Raw genomic sequence first — 19130 nt, forward strand, 5'->3', positions numbered from 1 at the left:
TCTTTTTGTTTTTAAAATAAAAATAATTAATACTATGTTTATAGCTCTGGCATGACTCAAGCAAGAGACAATATTTTCTCCTAACCTGAGTATTCAATACGCATGAACAGGAGAAACTGTTGACCATCTTGTTCTTGAACTTAACTTTGAAAACAACATTTTCACTACAGAAGCACTTTCATGTAATATGTTGTACTGGCCATATTTTTAATAATTGAAGGACATTTGAGTAATGTGCTAAGTGAGTTTGAGTTTTATGTTCCTTGCATGTTAAGGATCTTTGCTTGAATATAAGGATTTGGCTTTTGATATGATCTACATTGCATAAAATTTCATTCCAATGTGGTTTTGCTCCATACCCTCAAGGAAGGAATGTGGAGAAATCTAAATTTAAAGGTCTAACTGGATACGTAATGGTCTGTTATCATTTGGTCATACTCAGTCCAATCATGTGCTGACTTGTTCATCTCTTGATCACGTGTATACTGGGATTTCCATAAAACCCACAGACAGAGCTCTGGTGACCAGTGCTTGCAGAGGCCACAGACTGGACATTCCTGATGTGTCCTGTGAACAGCAAGAGCCCTGAAGCTCCCTGAAAATTCCACTGTATTTGGCAACTTTCTACTTGTATCCTTTATAACTTGCTTTAAAATAAACCAACATACTAGGTAAGTGAATATTTCTCTTCATTCTGTGATCACCTCCATTTAATTAAATTAAAGTTGAAGAACAATTCAAGAAACTTGGGGGTTTTAATGGATATCTAAAGTGACTGGAAGTTTCAGGTAGTAAGCCCTGAAAGCTTGGAACATGATTGTCAGGCAAAGGCACTGCCCATATTGCAATCAAGATGAAACCCACTGTGTGCCTCCGTTACTTACCTCACTGGTGAGACAAATACCCAACATACAAAGGTAAATGAGGAAAGATTTATTTAGCTCACAGTTCCTGGAGCATTTTACTTGTAGTTGAATGACACCAACGCAAAGTGGAATGGCAGAGAGATATCACAGAGGAGAAATAGTCCACAGCAAACAGGCAGGCTAGATTAAGCAAAGGACAACACCAGTTCCTTGTCTTATATATTATATAAGCTGTTAGAGTGGGCAGCTTACATACCCTCTATCCTAGTGCCATTAATTTTAGTATACTCTGAACTGATTCCAGCATCAGACATAGGAAGCCACATCTGCAAAAGCCCCATCTTTGACTGCATGGAATGGGGAATCATAACAATGTCTGAGAGTACAGAGGTCAAACAGTAAATTCCCCCTCTCTGACATTACAAGCAGCCATGTCCTATAATAACTGGATTTTTTCTTTAACCCTCTCCAGAGTCATCTATCATCACACCTGCTGCTCACTGTGTTCTGCTATCTACATCAGCCATGACAGGCTGGAGCTGCCTGGTAACAGGAGCAGGAGGCTTCCTAGGCCAGCGGATTGTCCACTTGTTGGTGCAGGAGGAGGGGCTTCAGGAGATCAGAGCCCTGGACAAATTCTTCACACAAGACACCAAGGAAGAATTCTCTAGTAAGTGAAATGGAAGCTTCATTTTCTGCAGTCTAAGCAAGTGTGGGAGGGAGTGCTTTTTAAAACAAATACAGGAACTATGGAGCCATGAGGGATCTCCCATGTCCACACTCATCAGAAAGAACTGAGGATGTACAGAATAAGAGACCTTGAACAGCTGTTGAGAGACTGGTTTCTGGACTTGTTACTGAATACTTGTTCTCAGTCTCAGTCAACATGCAGGTTTTTTACATTCCAAATGAACAACTGAGCAGAACCACAGTGAGAAACACTGAAATATATTAAAGAAAACTGTGCTTGTCAAAGTGGGAGTATGATGAGAAAACTCAAGAACACATTTCCTCATAGCTTTGGGTTTTGAGGAAACTTTCAAAGTTTTATGGCCTGTGATTCCATCTACTAGAAAATTCTGTGCAATTCTATATAATTAATTGAAACACTTTTTAAAATTTATTTGGAGTTGAATAAAACCAATGAGGCTGTCAAAACCCTGTGAGTGATCAAAATTACAAAGCTAATGATACCAAACTAACCTTGGGTTTACAATTGGTCCCTCTGAAGAAGGCACATGTTCCTTTTTTGCCCCAGGTCAAAAGAGTATAAGTGCATGCACATATGTTTTAGATTAATAGCAGGATGTTAAGAAAATACTGAGAGGAGGAACATATTTCTCAGGCTTACGTTATAATAAGCAAAAATGATAGTGAGAACAGCATGTTCTTTGATCTCCAACAACCAGAGGCATCCTATCGTTTCTGGGCCTGACACCAGGATGCCTCCCACATTGTGTATCTCCTGCCTATGCCTGACTCAGAATTACTCTGGATGGCCATAGGCAGTACTGGGCCACTGGACCTCTCCGATTTTCATGTAGAAATCTCACATCACTCCTCTCACCTACAGCTTGTTAATCTGCTCGTGTGTCTGAACTAGGCAACTGTTCTCCAATACCTGATGAGGACTATTGATCCAGGGGCCTCAGGCATGAGTCCTCTGTTCCCTTGGTTTCCTGGGATCTCACTGTTTGCTTTCTTTAAGGGTACAAAGAGTCAGCATTTTAGCTGAAGGTAAGATAAAGGAAATATAGGTAAAGCTGCTCTTGGGTATGTACATGAGAAAGAGAGAATTCATACATGAGTATCTGTACAAAGTCACTGTAGTACACACAGGTGAGAAGCAGCATGACCAGCGTTCCCTACCTCGGAGCCTCCGACATTTTTCTTATGATGCCTTACTTCTCTTCATCCCCAAAAGAAGAGTGAAGCAGAATGACCTGACTTATCCGTTGTTCTTTTCCAAAATCGTAGCCCTTACTACAAATGAAGCTCCTGGAAGAATATCAAATATGCCCAGATGCTTTACCCTAGATCTTTAAAACAATACGGTGGTGACAGTAGAAAATAGGACTCACTCATCTGCAAAAGAAGTGGGAAGCTAAACTCAGGTTATGGTAAAATGATTGATTTAAGGAATCTATCTACATTCCATCCCCAAGGCCACATCACTGAATCGTGGGTCAGACACTTGTGACAGCTTGACTTCAGCATTTTCCATTGTCTACCACTGACCCTTAACCCCATTGTCTACCCCTATTCCATGACCTAAGTATTTATGGCATAAGGCTGCACTGATCACTCTATATGCAAGCAGAAGCCCTTCCAGAAAATCCTAACCAACCCATCTCTCTCCTCTTTTCTCATCTCTTCCACTATCAGCACTCTTCACATAACTGCTTTGATGGTATCTCCAGGAAACAAATATTAAGATATGAGCAGAAATGTTTGTAAACATGTTATATCTGCAATATTTGGAATGAAACTCTTGGTGGTAAGAAAACGCATGCTCAGCTTTGAAGAACAGAGTCTCATGGTGACAGTTCAGGAGAAGGGACAGTTCAGGCTGGGGCCTGCAGGAAGCTAAGTCTCAAGAATGCTTCCAGTGTTTTGTTTGTGCAATACATGGTACAATGTTTGCAGTGTCAACTAATTGCAGATATTGTTTGATTTTTTTCTTTAATTTCTTCTGTACTCAATTGATCTTTCATGAGTGCATTATTTCATTTGTATGCATTTATGAAATTTTTGATGATTGTTTTGCCATTAATTTTCACATTCTTTGCACTATGCTCAGACAATATGCTTGGGAAAATTTCAACTCCTTGCATTGAACATGTTACTTGGGTTAGTATATGTTTTAGAGTACTCTGTAAATATCTATTAAGTCCATTTGCTCACCTATTCAATTCAATACTGTTATTTCTTTCCTGAAGTTTTTTTGGTGGATTGATCTTTTTATGACAATGGGATATTAAGGTCCTATTACAACCGTTTTATTGTCTCTTTTCTTTATCATGTGTATTAATGTTAGTTTAATATAGTTAGATGCTCCCATAGTTGTTGCATATATATTTATGATTATTATCTCTTCACCTTGAAGGGTTTCCCTAACAAAGTATATAGTGACCGTCTTTATCTCTTTTGATTACTCTTAGTTTAAAATTAACATTGTCTGCAAATAGAATAGCTACTCGTGCTTTTTTTTTTTTCTGAGTTTGTGGTCATTTTTATCTCTGTCTAGAATATCTTTCAGGACTCTTTCTATGGTTGATTATATCACCATGAATTTTTTAGTTGTTCTTTGTCGTGGAAGTGTCCATTTTCCTCCACTAATTTTAAAAAATAAGTTTAATAGGACACCTACTGAGTTGGAAGTTGTTTTATTTCAGGATTTGAAATACTTTCCACTAAACACTTCTTGACTAGAGTGTTTCTGTAGATAAGTTGGATATGATTCTGATGGACTTTCCTTTATAGGTGACCTATTACTTTTGTCGAACAGCATTAAATTTTGGTTCTTGTGCTGGGGAAGTAGCAGTGATAGTAATAACAGATGAGAGACATTACAAGGGAAGATGCCATGCTTAGGCAGACACTCATCTCCCTACATCAGCCCTTCCTCACCATCCTACACTAGAGGGCCTCCTTGGGTTACCTGACGAGGGCAAGGGATGAAAACAAACATAACAGAATTCTAGGGGTGGTTCTTCCAACACAGTAAGGGCATCTCAATCTAGTGGTTTTTTCTCTGATTGTTTCTCTCCCTCATCCTGAGCCCTGATTACCATACTCAATTTAGTTCACTTACCCTGACCCAGCTTCAGAAAATCTAATTCCTAACATCTCCTCCTGTCCTTGGAGTGCAGAACAAAGACAGCAAGCTGAGGAAGCAGGTGTGGTATGAACCCTCACAGCACTGCATACTCAGATCTTCCCTGTAACTTGGTGATCCAGTTTCCTCACCTACACAGGGGAAACTGGATTCCGAATTCCTCTCTGCTGTGGTCTATAGGAAAGGAAGTGAGCTGACTACACATTTGTCTGTAAACTCTAAAACACAAACACATGCAGAGCTTTGATGGAGGCTATATGTGGCACAGGATGGATTTTCTGGACTAAATTGAGATAGCCGTATCACTGGAGGTGTCATTGTGTCACACATGTTGACCTTACAGGATATAAGGAGATTTGTATGTTGTAACAACTGTGCTGGACTAGATAGAGGGGATGGAATTTAATTGTAGATGATTCATTTACTTCATGGATGTCTGCTATTGATAATATTTGATATATAAAACATTTTCAATAAAGCCCATCAGAAGAGCCAATCCTGAATTCTCTGGCATGGCTCACTTACCTCCTCCTAGTTACACATGTAGGAAACACTAGGGATGAGCTTAATCAGTTTTCTGCACATCCAAGACAAAGTTACGTACCCAGACCTGTTATGGGAAAGCCTGAAACTGATGGCTTGTGGTTCTCCCTTCTTCTCTTCCTACTGCTGGGACCTGGTTTGCCCTCTTATGAATTCTGGCAGAGACATTCTGATTAGTGCACTGCAGTCTTGTTTTCTTTTGTATCCTCACAAAAGGTCACTGGACATTGTGGTACCAATGTGAGTACCCTTTTCACAGCCCTGGCTCTGTTCCTCCTGTAGTTCCAAATCCCTAAATGATTCCTCATTGTCTACACAATTAAATGCTAATTTGGCCTCTTTATGCGACTATCTTCAACTTCACCACTCTCCTTGATGAGTATGACGAATCTTCCCAGAAGTCATTAAAAATTCTTTTTGTTCATGACACTCCTTGGAGCTTACTGCTCAGATTCATGTTCTGCAACAGAATCAAACACAACAGTTGTTTTATTCTTGCCATTAAATGCTACACACTGTGGTTTCTATGCCCTCATTATTTTGTTTCCTCCATAGAGTGGACTCACTTCTGAATATCTCTCTGCTATGAATATTCTTGAAAATTTATACACTTTCGACTTATCAGTAAAATTACCTGTCCATCCAGAAAGCTTCATAATGACCCGCATTGTTTTTCTACAGAGCTGAACACGAAGACAAAGGTGACAATAGTAGAAGGAGACATTCTGGACACTCAGAGCCTGAGGAGAGCCTGCCAGGGCATCTCAGTTGTTATTCATACCGCTGCTGTCATTGATGTATCTGGTGTCCTTCCTGCACAGATCATCATGGAAGTCAACCTGAAAGGTAGAGCAACATGCAGCTGATGGGAAGGGGAATAGCATGGAGATGAGAAAGGACAGAGAAGAACCCCTGTGGAACACCTGCAGAGTTCTGATCCAAAAGCCTTTGCTCATGACTTTCATCGAACTGCACTCAGAGATAATATTTTCTGGTGTTTTAGATGAGGAAACCAGGGATAAGAAAAGCAAGAAAGTTTGCCAAGGACACACATTTAGTCAGGAGGAAGGCGAGCATTCAAAATTACTCATATTTGACTCCAAAACAATAAATATTCATCCTTCAGTTACTCCATTACACATTAAACTATCCTATTACTCTACATTCCTGATGTCCTTCGACCCCACACCTCTCCTCTGTGCAATCAAACTCTGCTGACGCCTTTTAAGCTGCACATTTAGAACTTGCACAAAGGTCATCCAGAGCCTCCTGTCCACTTCAAAAAAGGCTTCCTCTCCAAAGAACTAGTACAGCTGGCTCACAGGAGTATGTTACAACACAATGGTCCAACATGGGCCTCCCCACCACATTTTCTAGGCAAGAATTATTTCTCATTGTCTATATTGCTTCAGTATACTATCGTGTCTACACAAAGAGTAGGCTCAGGTCAGATGTCAAAAAATAAAAGTCACTCTTTAGATCCTCACCTTTAAATGCTTGGTAGCTTCTTCTGAGTTGCAGCTTTCCTTTTGGCTGTAAGTTGAAACACTAAGAAGCTTGCCATGTCCCGCTGTCACTCTGAACCCAGAGGGCAAGTCTTTCCATGTCCACCTTCCCTTTCCCTATCAGAACTGTCAGAAATACTTTGGATACAAATTCAGGGGTGCAGAGTCTCCATTACTAAACCAATTGTGTTTTTTTTTCTAAGCCATCTTTAAAAGATATTTTTAGTTTCTACTCTAGCAAACTGCCAAGTAACCACACTATAAAAGGCTGCTATAGATAACCCGATTTTCATTCCATGTCTCTGTCTCGTGAGACTTGCCCTCTGCAATGCCTAACAAGAGGACATGAGAAAAGGGAAGTTTCTGTTATACATTTATAGAAACATTTTCACAACTTAATAATACTTTACAAAGATGGTCAGTTCCCTTATTTTGTATATGAAACTCATATTTGCACTCTGAAAGATTCATTTTTTTGAAGATAAAACTATTTCAAATTGAAGTGTTGGAAGGAATGAAGGGAGGAAGGCAGGGAAGAATGTAGGGAGGTATGAAAGGAGGAAAAAGGAAGGAAACAAGAAAGCAAGGAAGGAAGGAATTAGGGAAGCAGAAAGAAAGATAGGAAAGAAGGAAAACGGGAAGAAAGGAGGAGGAAGGGGAAGGACAGGGGAAGGAAGGAAGGAAGGAAGGAAGGAAGGAAGGAAGGAAGGAAAAAAGGAAGGATGGAAGGAAGGAAGGATGGAAAGAAGGAAGGATGGAAGGATGGAAGGAAGGAAGGATAGAAGGATGGAAGGAAGGAAGGAAGGAAGGAAGGAAGGAAGGAAGGAAGGAAGGAAGAAGGAAGGATGGAAGGATGGAAGGAAGGAAGGATAGAAGGATGGAAGGAAGGACGGAAGGAAGGAAGGAAGGAAGGAAGGAAGGAAAGAAGGAAGAAAGGAAGGAAAGAAGGAAGGATGGAAGGATGGAAGGATAGAAGGAAGGAAGGAAGGAAGGAAGGAAGGAAGGAAAGAAGGAAGGAAGGAAAGAAGGAAGGATGGAAGGATGGAAGCAAGGAAGGATAGAAGGATTGGAGGAAGGAAGGAAGGAAGAAAGGAAAGAAGGAAGGATGGAAGGAAGGAAGGATGGAAGGATGAAAGGAAGGAAGGAAAGAAGGAAGGAAGGACGGAAGGAAGGATGGAAGGAAGGATGGAAGGAAGGATGGAAGGAAGGAAGGAAGGAAGGAAGGAAGGAAGGAAGGAAGGATGGAATCAAGGAAGGAAGGATGGAAGGAAGGAAGGAAGGAAGGAATCAAGGAAGGAAGGATGGAAGGAAGGAAGGAAGGATGGAAGGAAGGAAGGATGGAAGGAAGGAAGGAAGGAAGGAAGGAAGGAAGGAAGGAAGGAAGGAAGAAAGGAAGAAAGAAATTAGAAAAACCTATCTTTTCTAATTTCCATTTTCTTCTTCATGTAAAAGTGTTTAATGACCTCCAAGACCACCAGATTTCACTATTGAGTTGTGTATCCTGCTATTGTGTATTTTCCGAAGAGAGAATACACTCTTGCTCTCTGTTTTCCAGCAGAATCAACAGAAAAGTAGCCTAAGACAAGTAAAGGGAATCGTTATCACCACTACTGCTCACATTCTGAGTAAACAGTGTAATGGCATGAACCAGGCATGCTCCTCACGGGGAACACATTCAGGATCACTTGTGGGTCTTCATATCTCACTCAACTCAACTAACTATGAGATGGTTTTCCTAAAAAAGCTTTTATTAATATTAAAAAATGTAAATATATGCATGTATGATGATTTCAATTTATAATTTCATAAACAGCAAGCATATGTGACATGAATTCTAAACAGTTTCCATGTAATCTTGAAATATAGAATTTACATGATCTTTAAATAATGAAATTATATGAGTGACAAAGAGTAATTCATTTTTTTTTCAATTTTTGGTTATTCCTTTTCTCTTTGACAATATGTTGCAGAGCTAACCCTAGCCCTAGGGCATGCTACACGCACTAGGGAAACAGTCTAACACTGAGCTGTATCTCAAGACATATAGTAATCACATATCTGCACTGGTGTCATCACAGTAGCACATGTATGCGCTTTTCAAAAATCAAAACACATACACATACAAATGCACTGAACACAAAAGCATGGAAATTATTTCTCACTGTAATAGAAAAACAACAGAAACTTAAGAAACAACTAGCAGCCTGTAGCTATTATTGAGACAGGATATGCTCATCCTGCCTGTCACACAGACTGATCAATTCAGTCAGCCTTGACTGTCTGTATCCAGCTGCTTCTCACAGGCTGCCAGTCCATGGCAGTGTCCAAGTCCAGTGGCAATACGTGTTATTCACCAGCTAAAAATATAACCTGTTTTTCCAACATGTTTCAAGGACATTCTACCTAGGACAGACTGAGCAAGTCAAGGACATGGTTAAGTCAACATACTCCCACTCAGTGGCTTCTCTCAGAATTTTCCTGCTTTAAGAAAAATAATTCCTTTTAAATAAACCTGCCTAGAATAAATCTGCCTCACATCATAAAACTTGATTCTTGTAGTCAAATGTATAATAATCTGCTATCAACTTACGTATATCCTACTTGCAAATAAGCTAAACCCAAAGCTCACTCAGGACTGGTGATTTCAAAATGGTCTTACCACCAGCCCCCTGCTGTAAAAAATAGTTTGCCTTCCAGCTCCTGGGTGCAAGACATCTTCCTTTTGGTCTTGAACTAGGTTTCTGAAACACTTCCACAACACAGATTTTGGCCCCTTTGTGTTGATATATTTTGCTAACTGTAGTTTGACAGAGGAGCAAAAGTCACTTCAGAGGGAAGTTGAGAATACAAACATGTTTCTGACCCATGGGAGACCTCTGGGTTATTTATTGATGCTGATCCTGTGTTCCCACTTGCAGGTACGCAGCTGCTGTTGGAAGCCTGTGTGCAAGCCAGTGTGTCAATCTTCATCTACACAAGCTCAATAGAAGTAGCTGGGCCCAACTCCTACAAGGAGATCATCCAGGCCGCCCATGAGGATGACCATCATGAAAGCACCTGGTCTGCTCCATACCCATGCAGCAAAAGGCTGGCTGAGAAGGCTGTGCTGAAAGCTAATGGCTGCCCCCTGAGAAATGGTGGCACGCTGTATACCTGTGCCTTGAGGCCCACATTCATCTATGGAGAAAGAAGCCCATTCTTGTTTTTTATGATGGATATGGCGCTCAAAAACAATGGGATACTGAAAGGTGTAGGCAAATTCTCTACAGTCAATCCAGTCTATGTCGGTAATGTGGCCTGGGCCCACATTATGGCCTCCAGAGGCCTCAGGGACATTAATAAGGCCCCATACATCCAAGGACAGTTCTATTATGTCTCAGATGACACACCTCACCAAAGTTATGATAACCTCAATTACAATCTGAGCAAAGAATGGGGCCTCTGCCTTGATTCTGGCCCAAGCATCCCTTTGTCTCTAATGTACTGGCTTGCTTTCCTGCTGGAAATGGTGAGCTTTCTGTTGAGACCAATTTATAATTTTCAACCGCCCTTCACCCGCCACTTACTGACCCTGTCAAATAGTGTGTTCACAGTCTCCTATAAGAAAGCTCAACGCCACCTAGGGTATGAGCCACTCTTCAGCTGGGAGGAAGCCAAGCGGAAAACAGGGGAGTGGGTTGGTTCACTAGTGCAGCAGCACAAGGGGACTTTGCAGACAAAGACTCAGTGATGTGACCATCATAAGGATGTGGTTCTTGTGACACGTGTTGCTTCTATGTTCTTCTTCAATCTGGCTTCCTCCATAACTTGTCAAAGGCACAAGCACAGATCCTAAAGTCTCACTGTAACACAATGGCAACTTATTGTCTCCATAAGCATACAAGATGCCTATTGGTCTTATTTCCCCTTGATAGACATAGTGTTTTTTTCCTTTGAAAACCTTACACTGCTTAACAAGGCACAATGAAAAATGAAATAAAACTTTGCCTAATCTGGTATCTGTATGCTTTTTGTTAATACACATTTTGTACCTTTCTCTTCCCTTTCCAATTATGGCCATATGCTTTGCAGAAAGCTGCATGGAACTATTGTGGGAAGAGTGGTGGCAGGGCCAGAAGAGCATCTGAGAATCCTGCTGAGCTGCTAGGTTCCAGACACATATTAGATGACTTACATTATCACATTTCAGCCTCAGTAGATGGCTGGGAGGCAGGACTCCTATCCCAGTGGCATGGATGAGGAAACTTGTCAGATGAGGTCTTCATGTACACTAATTAAGATCTCTCACTTTGTACTGAATCATGCAGGCTTCCCGAGGAACAGCATAGCCTGAAATTTTCCCCCTGAGGGACACCCCTGTGAATTTTGGTGTATGTTCTCAGCTCTATGGCCTGTTCAAGAAGCCTTAGAACTAGCACAGCCCTTGAAAGCACCCTGAACAGGGGTGAGGGGTGCAGAGGTAGCATCTTTCAGCAACTAAGTTGGGAATTACATTGGAAGCAGACATGCTTCTAGCTATCAACTGCAATGTCAGTGTCCTTTATGGTTCTAGAATACACCTGAATACATGAGTGCTGACTATTGCAATCATATGTAGCTTTATGTTTCACTCTGGCAATTCATACAATTAAAGCAGACTGTATGTTCTTATTACATAATAGGAAATGTCTCCAATTACCCACTCTAAATATATCTCTTAGTCATCCTAAATTATGCAAATCCCCTCTCCCCACTTAAAGATTTAACTGTCTCTCCCTCCCTCCTCCTCCTTTCTGCCCTATATCCTCTCTATTTTCCATTATTCTTGCACCTTTTTGATTTTCTTCTTTTTCTATATTTCTTTCTCTCAGCCTTGTGGATTTCTCTGGGCAGGAGAGAACAAGCAACAGGTCCATTGATTTAACTCATAACATAATCATGCATCAACTACTAAAGTAGCATTCATCAACTAGTAAAGCAGCATTGTCCTGTTGAATCTCCAGGGACAAAAGAAATGGGGAGCCATGTCAGTTGGCTGTGTTTGTGAAGCTGCACAAGTTGCACCAGGGTGTTGATTTCCCTGTGTTTTGTATCACAAAAATCTCTCAAGCATCAAGATTTCATCTCTCTTCCTATGTTCAAAAAATTATTAGAGGATGTTGATTGGAAAGGAACTCCTATATCACATTTGACCAAAATGGGTAAGCTAGGCTAAAATTTTATAACACCAGCTAAATCTGAGGTGCCTACTTGATCTCCCAGAAATAAAGATACACTTTTTCAAATGAGGCTACTCCAGTCAGTTGGACAAAGATTCTCCTTCTGCTGCAAAAATTACTTTAAAATAATCAAAGTCAACACAAAAGTAAGTTAAACTGAGAGTCTTAGTGCTATGTGACTTTTGGCAAGACAATGGGCTAGTGTTAGATGAAATTTATCCCCAGAACTAAGGCCAGGGTGGAAGCCAGCAAATAAACTGTGTGCTCTTGGCATCCTAAAGCAAAATAATAGGGTATCTAAGGACTTTTACTTATCTAAATTTCTTCTAGCTCAGTGGTCCAGTTAACAGGTCATCAGGTTACTGTTTATCATGATCTGTTTCTGTGTAGTTTTCCCAAAAAAAAAATGTATTGTTCCTCCTCCTGAAACCTCAAACACATCTATGGTTCACTGGCATCCCTTCTTGCAAACAACCAGAACCTCTCCCCAACTCAGCTGTGCATCTAAGAAGTACCAGAGACACTGCACCTCTTTGACTTTGTCCTTTACTGAACTTTGACTATTGCAGGTTTTCTTGTAACGGAAATAAATATCTTGTCTCTGTTCTAGTTGCTTCATCATACCCTTGAGGAGATTTGTCATTCTAGATCAAAGTCCCAGTAACTGGTGCAGAACCTGTTCTAAGAAGGTCACCCATACTAGATGCCACTGTAGATAAGAGACAAAAATGGAACCCTGCTTGAAAAGCATGGAGAAGCTCAAAAAGTGGAGTAAGGTAACTACTGGCTCACATAGTTTCTTAACTGGGATTATAGGAGGAAAGTAGGTTATAACACTCAGGGGCTCATTTGCCTACACAAATTTTAAAAATCATAAATGTACACATGCATTGGAGAAACAATGTCCCTTAAGATCTGTTCAACTTGAAACTCAGTTCAATCAATTTTAAATCCAGTATAGAGGTGTTTGCAGCCAACACCTTCTGCTGCAGGTACACAGTAAACAAAAGTGCTCTAAACAGAGGCTTCCACTCTGAGAGCAGTGCCTCTGTGGGAAGAGATGGCTCCCCAAGGAACAGTCTTTACATATAAGGCAGGTGCAACAACACTAGACATTTTGGGGAAGGCCCAATTAAATCCAAAAGGATTGCCAGAAAAAGCACTATGAAAAATCTATCTACATGCCCAGAGGTTCTTGAAAGGGCCACCACAAGCCAAAGATGTGAAAATGGAGAGAAACCTCAGAGTTCTGTTTCTACCACCACTTTTATAGTACCTTGAACAAAGAACTGGGTTGGTGAGTGCTGGCCAGTGGCTAATGGCAAGAACCATAGATTTCTGCAAACCACAGAGCCTAAAGCCTGGCTGGGGGAAGGAGGAACCCTCTTCAGCAGGCAGTATACTTAACAGGTGGATGAGGGGTTATAGAAACCCCCATTCAATGCCAGGCAGGTGTCAACCTTAGGCCTGCCTGTCTCTACTGTCCTGAACACCATATTGTCCTACTCACAGGGCTTTGTGTAAATGTGCCTCTGTCCACACTAGGCACCCTGGCATCTGCACATGTACTTGAAAGTGTGCAAGGCCAGAAGTCTTACATCCTTAACTGGTGACAGTGGCAGGGTCAGGGGATGAAAGTACTGGCATAATAATGCATATCTGTAAGTCATAAAAACAGAAGATTCCCACAAATAAGGGAAAACTATCATGCTTAAACTGGCTTTTAAGAAAATAAATGAAACATCACAATCAGAATTTGAGGCAAATACTGGGATAGGGAGCATGTGCTCACAGCACCAGGGGTTGGAGGATGACCCTGGCTGGAGCAATGTGACAAGATCAGTGGACCATCAAGGCCACAACAAAAATGTTAAAAATTACTTAAAAGTTTGTCCAGATGTAAAAACCAAACCTTTACATTTCAATCTTAGCAAAAAATACAGAGAAAGCCTCTCAATCGTATTTAAATCATTCAAATTTTTTATTTTATCAATGAAAAGTATGCAACCAATGTAACTTATGATGATTAAAATGAACCCTAAAACTTTACATAAAATTGCTATTAGTTTCTGACTGGTCTCAAACTTTATAATTGCTTGAAACACATTTTTGATATGCTGTCTTACAGATAGAGATTCATTAAGTGCTGTTAAAAGGGAAAAAAAAGAACTAAGTAAGGTTTTTTAAAAAGATGTACCTATGTTTAAGCCACTGCAATCAGAAGTATGACTAGCCAGCATGGCCAGAGATACATAGCTAGATCTGTCACCACCTGCTAGCTGTCATTATCAAAAGTTTTGTTCCCGTGGGCAGCCACCATGAGTAGAGAGATGCAGAGAGATTCAATTCTGCTTCCAGCCACCACCATCAGAAGGCTTGCTTCCTTCAAGCAGCCAGTGGAAGCACGGACATGCAGCCAGGTAAACCTGGTGCACATGAAAACCAACATTTGACACCTTTGCTTTCCTCAGGCAGCTATCATCCACTGGGAGACAGACAAACACATCCCTGTGTGCTTACCACCATCATGGAGTACTGGCATAGACAAATGGCCAAAAAAAGCAGCACTATCACCACATATCCCTGGCCACAAGGGGAGACCAAATGTAGTTGCATGAATCTGAGTAGGTTGCCCTTTGCCCTGTTACTCCTTGCAAATCTGTGTTCAGGAAGACCCTAGTGGCTGTTCCATGCCCCTACATTGGACGGACAGCCAATATGGGAAGTGCCTGGGATCCCAAAACCAGCTTGTTGGGAGGAACCCAGGAGAATGTCTGCATTAAGGAACAAAAGCAATCTCAGACCTCCAACCCACACAAAATTATTCTTGAAGATATAGTCATGAATGAAAATGGAAGTTGCATACCTGAAATCTCTGAGAGGATAGCAAATGAAATAAAGAAATAATTTCATAAGACTATAAAAGCAATAAAATCAGAAATAGTGTTTCAGATAAAGAAGAAATGAAAAACATAATGGAAGAATTGCTCAGCACATCTAAAGAATACATACATAAGAAAACAGGAGCACAGAAGAATGATGGAATCTTTGAATGAACAATAAATAAAGGAATTACAACACATGAAACAGATTCAAAGAGATAGCCAGGAAAATAAAAAAAAATTTCAATCAAAACTAGTAAAACTGCTTGAAAGACACTGAAAATTGATTTTCAGACTTTGAAGACAGAATTGCAGCTAGCAATCATGAAAGGAAAGATCTCTTAAAAATAACAAGGAACCAGGATATAATGATGCAATGACTACAAGATGACATAAAGAAAAATAATCTAAGAGTGATACATATCAGTGAAGAAGCAGACAACAACACAAATGAAATAAAAAAAATAAAAAATGAAATTTAGAGAAGTAATAGCAGAAAACTTCTCAAACACTGCCAAAGAATCTGGCACACAGATAAGCAAGGCACACAACACTCCAACTAACCATAACAAAGTAAATATATACCCAGACATATAATAATCAAGATTCTGAAAAGTCAGCACAAGAAAAGAATATTTAAAACTGCTAGAGAAAATAAACAGTTCATCTATACAGGAAAGTAAATCGGAATCATTGCAGACTTGTCAACACAAATCACCATGAAATCAAGAAGAGTTTGGAGTAAAGTGTTTCAAGTCCCAAAAGAAAACAACTTCTGACCCAGATTCATGTACTCTGCAAAACTATCTTTCAGAACTAATGAAAATGTCCGGAGCACCACCACTCTCACCACCTGGAGGAGGGAGCTGCACTGCAAAGGCCTATTTACACCTTGCCAGGAACCTTCTCTCAATCCAGAGTGCACTGCCACCACCACCACCTGGAGGAGGGACTTGCACTGTGGAGGAGGTTTGAGGCCTGCCTAGGCCATGCCAGTGACCTTTCAGGTGGAGAGCTTCAGCACCCAAAGAGATGAATGCCTGCACAACATCTGATCAATGGGAGAATTTGAGATCCTTGCTCTGGGTGGTTGGGGACGTGTCTGGCTTGCAGCCACACTAGATTGGGCTTGGTGGGATTTGGGCTTCCCTGGACAATGCCTGGTGGCCTTTTTTTTTGGTCCTGGGACCTTTCTGCCATAGGGAGGAAATGTGCAGCGTGAGGAGGCTTTAGGGCTGCCTGAGCCACATCTGGTAACCTTCTTTGATCCAGGGGTCTCACTACCCAAGGAGGGAACTACACTACCAGAGGACCTCAGGAGTCCAGGACATAGACAATTTCCAACACACCTAGAGGAAGCTTTGGAACACCACTTGAAACATGGGAATATAGAAAAATGGCAAAAGAATGACCAAAATGCAATCTCAAACATTCAGCCCATCCCAAGAAAGCCTAGGAACCATGTACATAGAAGAAAATATATGCCATAGACCTGAAATACCTGAAATAATAGTAACTGAAATAAAGAAGCAACTCTGGGAAGCTTTCAAGGAATTCAAACTAGAAATAATCTCCTGGGTAAAATAAGAAATGATAAAAATAATGAAAAAGATACTGAACACATTTAAAGAAGACACAGTTAAAAATTAGAGGGACAAAACAAAAAGATAGAATCCCTGGATGAACACTATAAGAAACAAACAGAATACATAAAACACATGCAAAGAGATATACAGGAAATCAAAAATTTCATTGAAAGCTGGAAAAACTGCCTCAATGAAAGTGAAGACAGAAATTCAGACCTTGAAGACAAGATTGCAGCTAGTGAACAGGAAAGGAAAGATCTTTTAAAAATAACAAGTAATCAGGAAATAACAATTCAACAACTGCAAGATGATGCAAAGAAAAATAACATAAGATTGATAGGGATAAGTGAAAAAGAAGTGGACAACACAAAGTACATCAAGAGGATATTTAGAGAAGTAATAGCTGAAAATTTCCCAAACATGAGATTGGAAACTGACTTCAGGATCAGTGAAGCATACAGAACTCCAAACAGTCATAACCAAAATAAAACTACACCCAAACATATAATAATCACCATCCCAGAAATCCAACAAAAGAATAGAATATTCAAAGCTGTCAGAGAGATAAGACAGATCACCTATAAAGGAAAACCAATCAGAATCACAGCAGACTTCTCAGTACAAACAATAAAGTCAAGAAGAGCATGAAGTGAAGTATTTCATAACCTAAAGGAAAATGATTTTCCTATCTAGATTGATGTACTCTGCAAAACTGTACTTCAAAATGGATAGACAAATAAGATACTTCCATGACAAAGAACAGTTGAAGAACTTCATAATCACCAAGCCAATCCTGCAAAGAATACTGAAAGACAGTTTAGATACACTTAGAAAAAAAACCACTAAGCAAAGCAGACAAACAGAACAGAAAGATAAAGATGCAACAGCAGAAAGATAACATGTCAACAATAAACAAACATATAACAGTTATAACCATTAATGTAAATGATGTCAATGCACCAATTAAAAGAAACAGACTGGCAGAATGGATCAAGAAACAAAATTCAACCATATGCTGCCTACAAGAAACCCATCTAACCCAAATGGATACTCACAGTCTGAAAGTGAAAGGATGGAAAACAATACTTCATGCAACAGAAATCCCAAAAAAGTGGGGCTAGCTATTCCATTTGCAGACAACTTGAGCTTTAAACCAATAATGATCAGAACAGATAAAGGTCACTACATACTGGTTAGGGTAAAACTTCAAGACGAAGAGATACATATACAGAGTGTTCAATCCAACAACATCAGAATACACATTCTTCCCAGCAGTACATAGGTAATTCTCTAAAATAGACCATATATTAGCTGGCAGAACATATTTAAATAAATACAAACGAGTTTAAATTATCTCTTGCATATTATCAGATCATAGCACCATGAAATTAGAAATTGATGATAAAAGATACTTCAAAAATCCCACAAAGAGATGGAAACTGAATAACACACTCTTGAGCAATCAGTGTGACACAAGAGAAATTAAAAAAGAAATTAAACAATATCTACAAGCAAATGAAAATAAAAATATAATTTACTGGAATCTGTGGATGAAATGTAAGCTGTCCTCAGAGGAATATTTATTGCACTGAGTTCCCATATCAGGAAAACAGAATGAATACAACTAAGTAACCTGATGTTACACCTCAAACATCTAGAAAAAGAAGAGCAAGTCAAGATCAAAGCCAAAAGAAGATAGGAAATTATAAAAATCAGAACTGAAATCAATGCAATAGAGACTAAAAAAACAATCCAAAGAATCAATGAATCAAAGAGTTGGTTCTTTGAAAGAATAAATAAAATTGATAAGCCCCTAGCCAACCTTATTTAAAAAGGGAAGAAAAAGCTCAAATTCATGCAATAAGAAATGAAAAAGGCAAAATCACTACAGACTCTGTAGAAATAAGATCATCAACACCTACTTTGAGAACCTTTACTCTCAAAGGTCTGAGAGTAGAGAAGAAATAGACAGATTCCTACAAACATATGAAGTACCAAAGGTAGGCTAAGAAGATGCAAAACTACCAAATAACCCAATTTCTATTAATGAAATTGAAAATGTAGTTAAGTCCTTACCTACAAAGAAGAGCCTAGGCCCAGACAGATTCACTACAGAATTCTACAAGAAGTACAAAGAAGACTTAATGTGGACACTCTTCAAATACTTCAGTGAAATTGAAAGGGAAGCAATCCTTCCTAAGGCATTCCTGGAAGCAAATAGTACTCTAGTACCAAAACCTGAGAAAGACCCAACTAAAAAAGAGAACTACAGACCAGTCTCCCTAATGAACACAGATGCAAAAATCCTCAATAAAATATTGGCAAATAGGATGCAGCAAATCATCAAGAAGATTATACAACATGCCCAAGTGGGATTCATCCCAGGCATGCAGGGATGGTTCAACATATGTAAATCAATAAATGTAATCCACCATATCAATAAAGCCAAAAGTAAGAATCACATGATCATTTCTGTAGATGCAGAAAAAGCCTTTGATAAGGTCCAACATTCATTTATGATAAGAACCTTACAGAAAATTGGAATAGTCTTTACCTCAATATAATAAAGGCCATCTATGATAAACCAACAGCCAGTATCATACTAAATGGTCAAAAATTGAAGGCCTTTACTTTAAAATCAGGCACAAGACAAGAATGTCCATTATCACCACTCCTATTCAGTATAGTACTGGAAATACTAGCGAGAGCAAT

At 39.7% G+C, this 19130-nt stretch overlaps 1 protein-coding gene and 1 long non-coding RNA gene across 3 annotated transcripts in view; one reads left to right on the top strand and one right to left on the bottom strand.

The window, feature by feature from the left end:
• Positions 1 to 918: 918 nt before the first annotated feature.
• LOC106025537 (uncharacterized) overlaps positions 919 to 19130 on the bottom strand; it is a 44285-nt gene continuing 26073 nt past the window's right edge. The window contains exons 1-3 of one of the 2 annotated variants that reach the window (XR_010049835.1): positions 6735 to 7583; positions 5882 to 6086; positions 919 to 5707 (exon numbers count right to left, since the gene is read on the bottom strand). This is a non-coding gene — a long non-coding RNA (uncharacterized LOC106025537). Of the gene's footprint in view, positions 5708 to 5881; positions 6087 to 6734; positions 7584 to 19130 lie in introns of those variants that run through there. The other variant, XR_010049836.1, reaches the window with a different exon arrangement.
• Positions 1352 to 10708, top strand: LOC100725531 (3 beta-hydroxysteroid dehydrogenase/Delta 5-->4-isomerase-like). The gene is made up of 3 exons (XM_013142908.3): positions 1352 to 1536; positions 5929 to 6093; positions 9671 to 10708. The coding sequence occupies exons 1-3, from the start codon at positions 1392 to 1394 to the stop codon at positions 10480 to 10482; spliced, it is 1122 nt and encodes a 373-aa protein (XP_012998362.2). The 5' UTR covers positions 1352 to 1391; the 3' UTR covers positions 10483 to 10708.

This window comes from Cavia porcellus, unplaced genomic scaffold (assembly GCF_034190915.1).
Source record: "Cavia porcellus strain 051 isolate PalLab524CR breed Dunkin Hartley unplaced genomic scaffold, mCavPor4.1 scaffold_1, whole genome shotgun sequence".
Lineage (NCBI taxonomy): Eukaryota > Metazoa > Chordata > Mammalia > Rodentia > Caviidae > Cavia > Cavia porcellus.

What these genes read in the sequence shown, in the direction of transcription:
- LOC100725531 (XM_013142908.3), top strand. Translation starts at nt 1,392, where the DNA reads ATGACAGGCTGGAGCTGCCTGGTAACAGGAGCAGGAGGCTTCCTAGGC. An exon ending in CACCAAGGAAGAATTCTCTA is followed by an intron (nt 1,537 to 5,928) that starts GTAAGTGAAATG and finishes GTTTTTCTACAG; the next exon opens with AGCTGAACACGAAGACAAAG. An exon ending in CATGGAAGTCAACCTGAAAG is followed by an intron (nt 6,094 to 9,670) that starts GTAGAGCAACAT and finishes TCCCACTTGCAG; the next exon opens with GTACGCAGCTGCTGTTGGAA.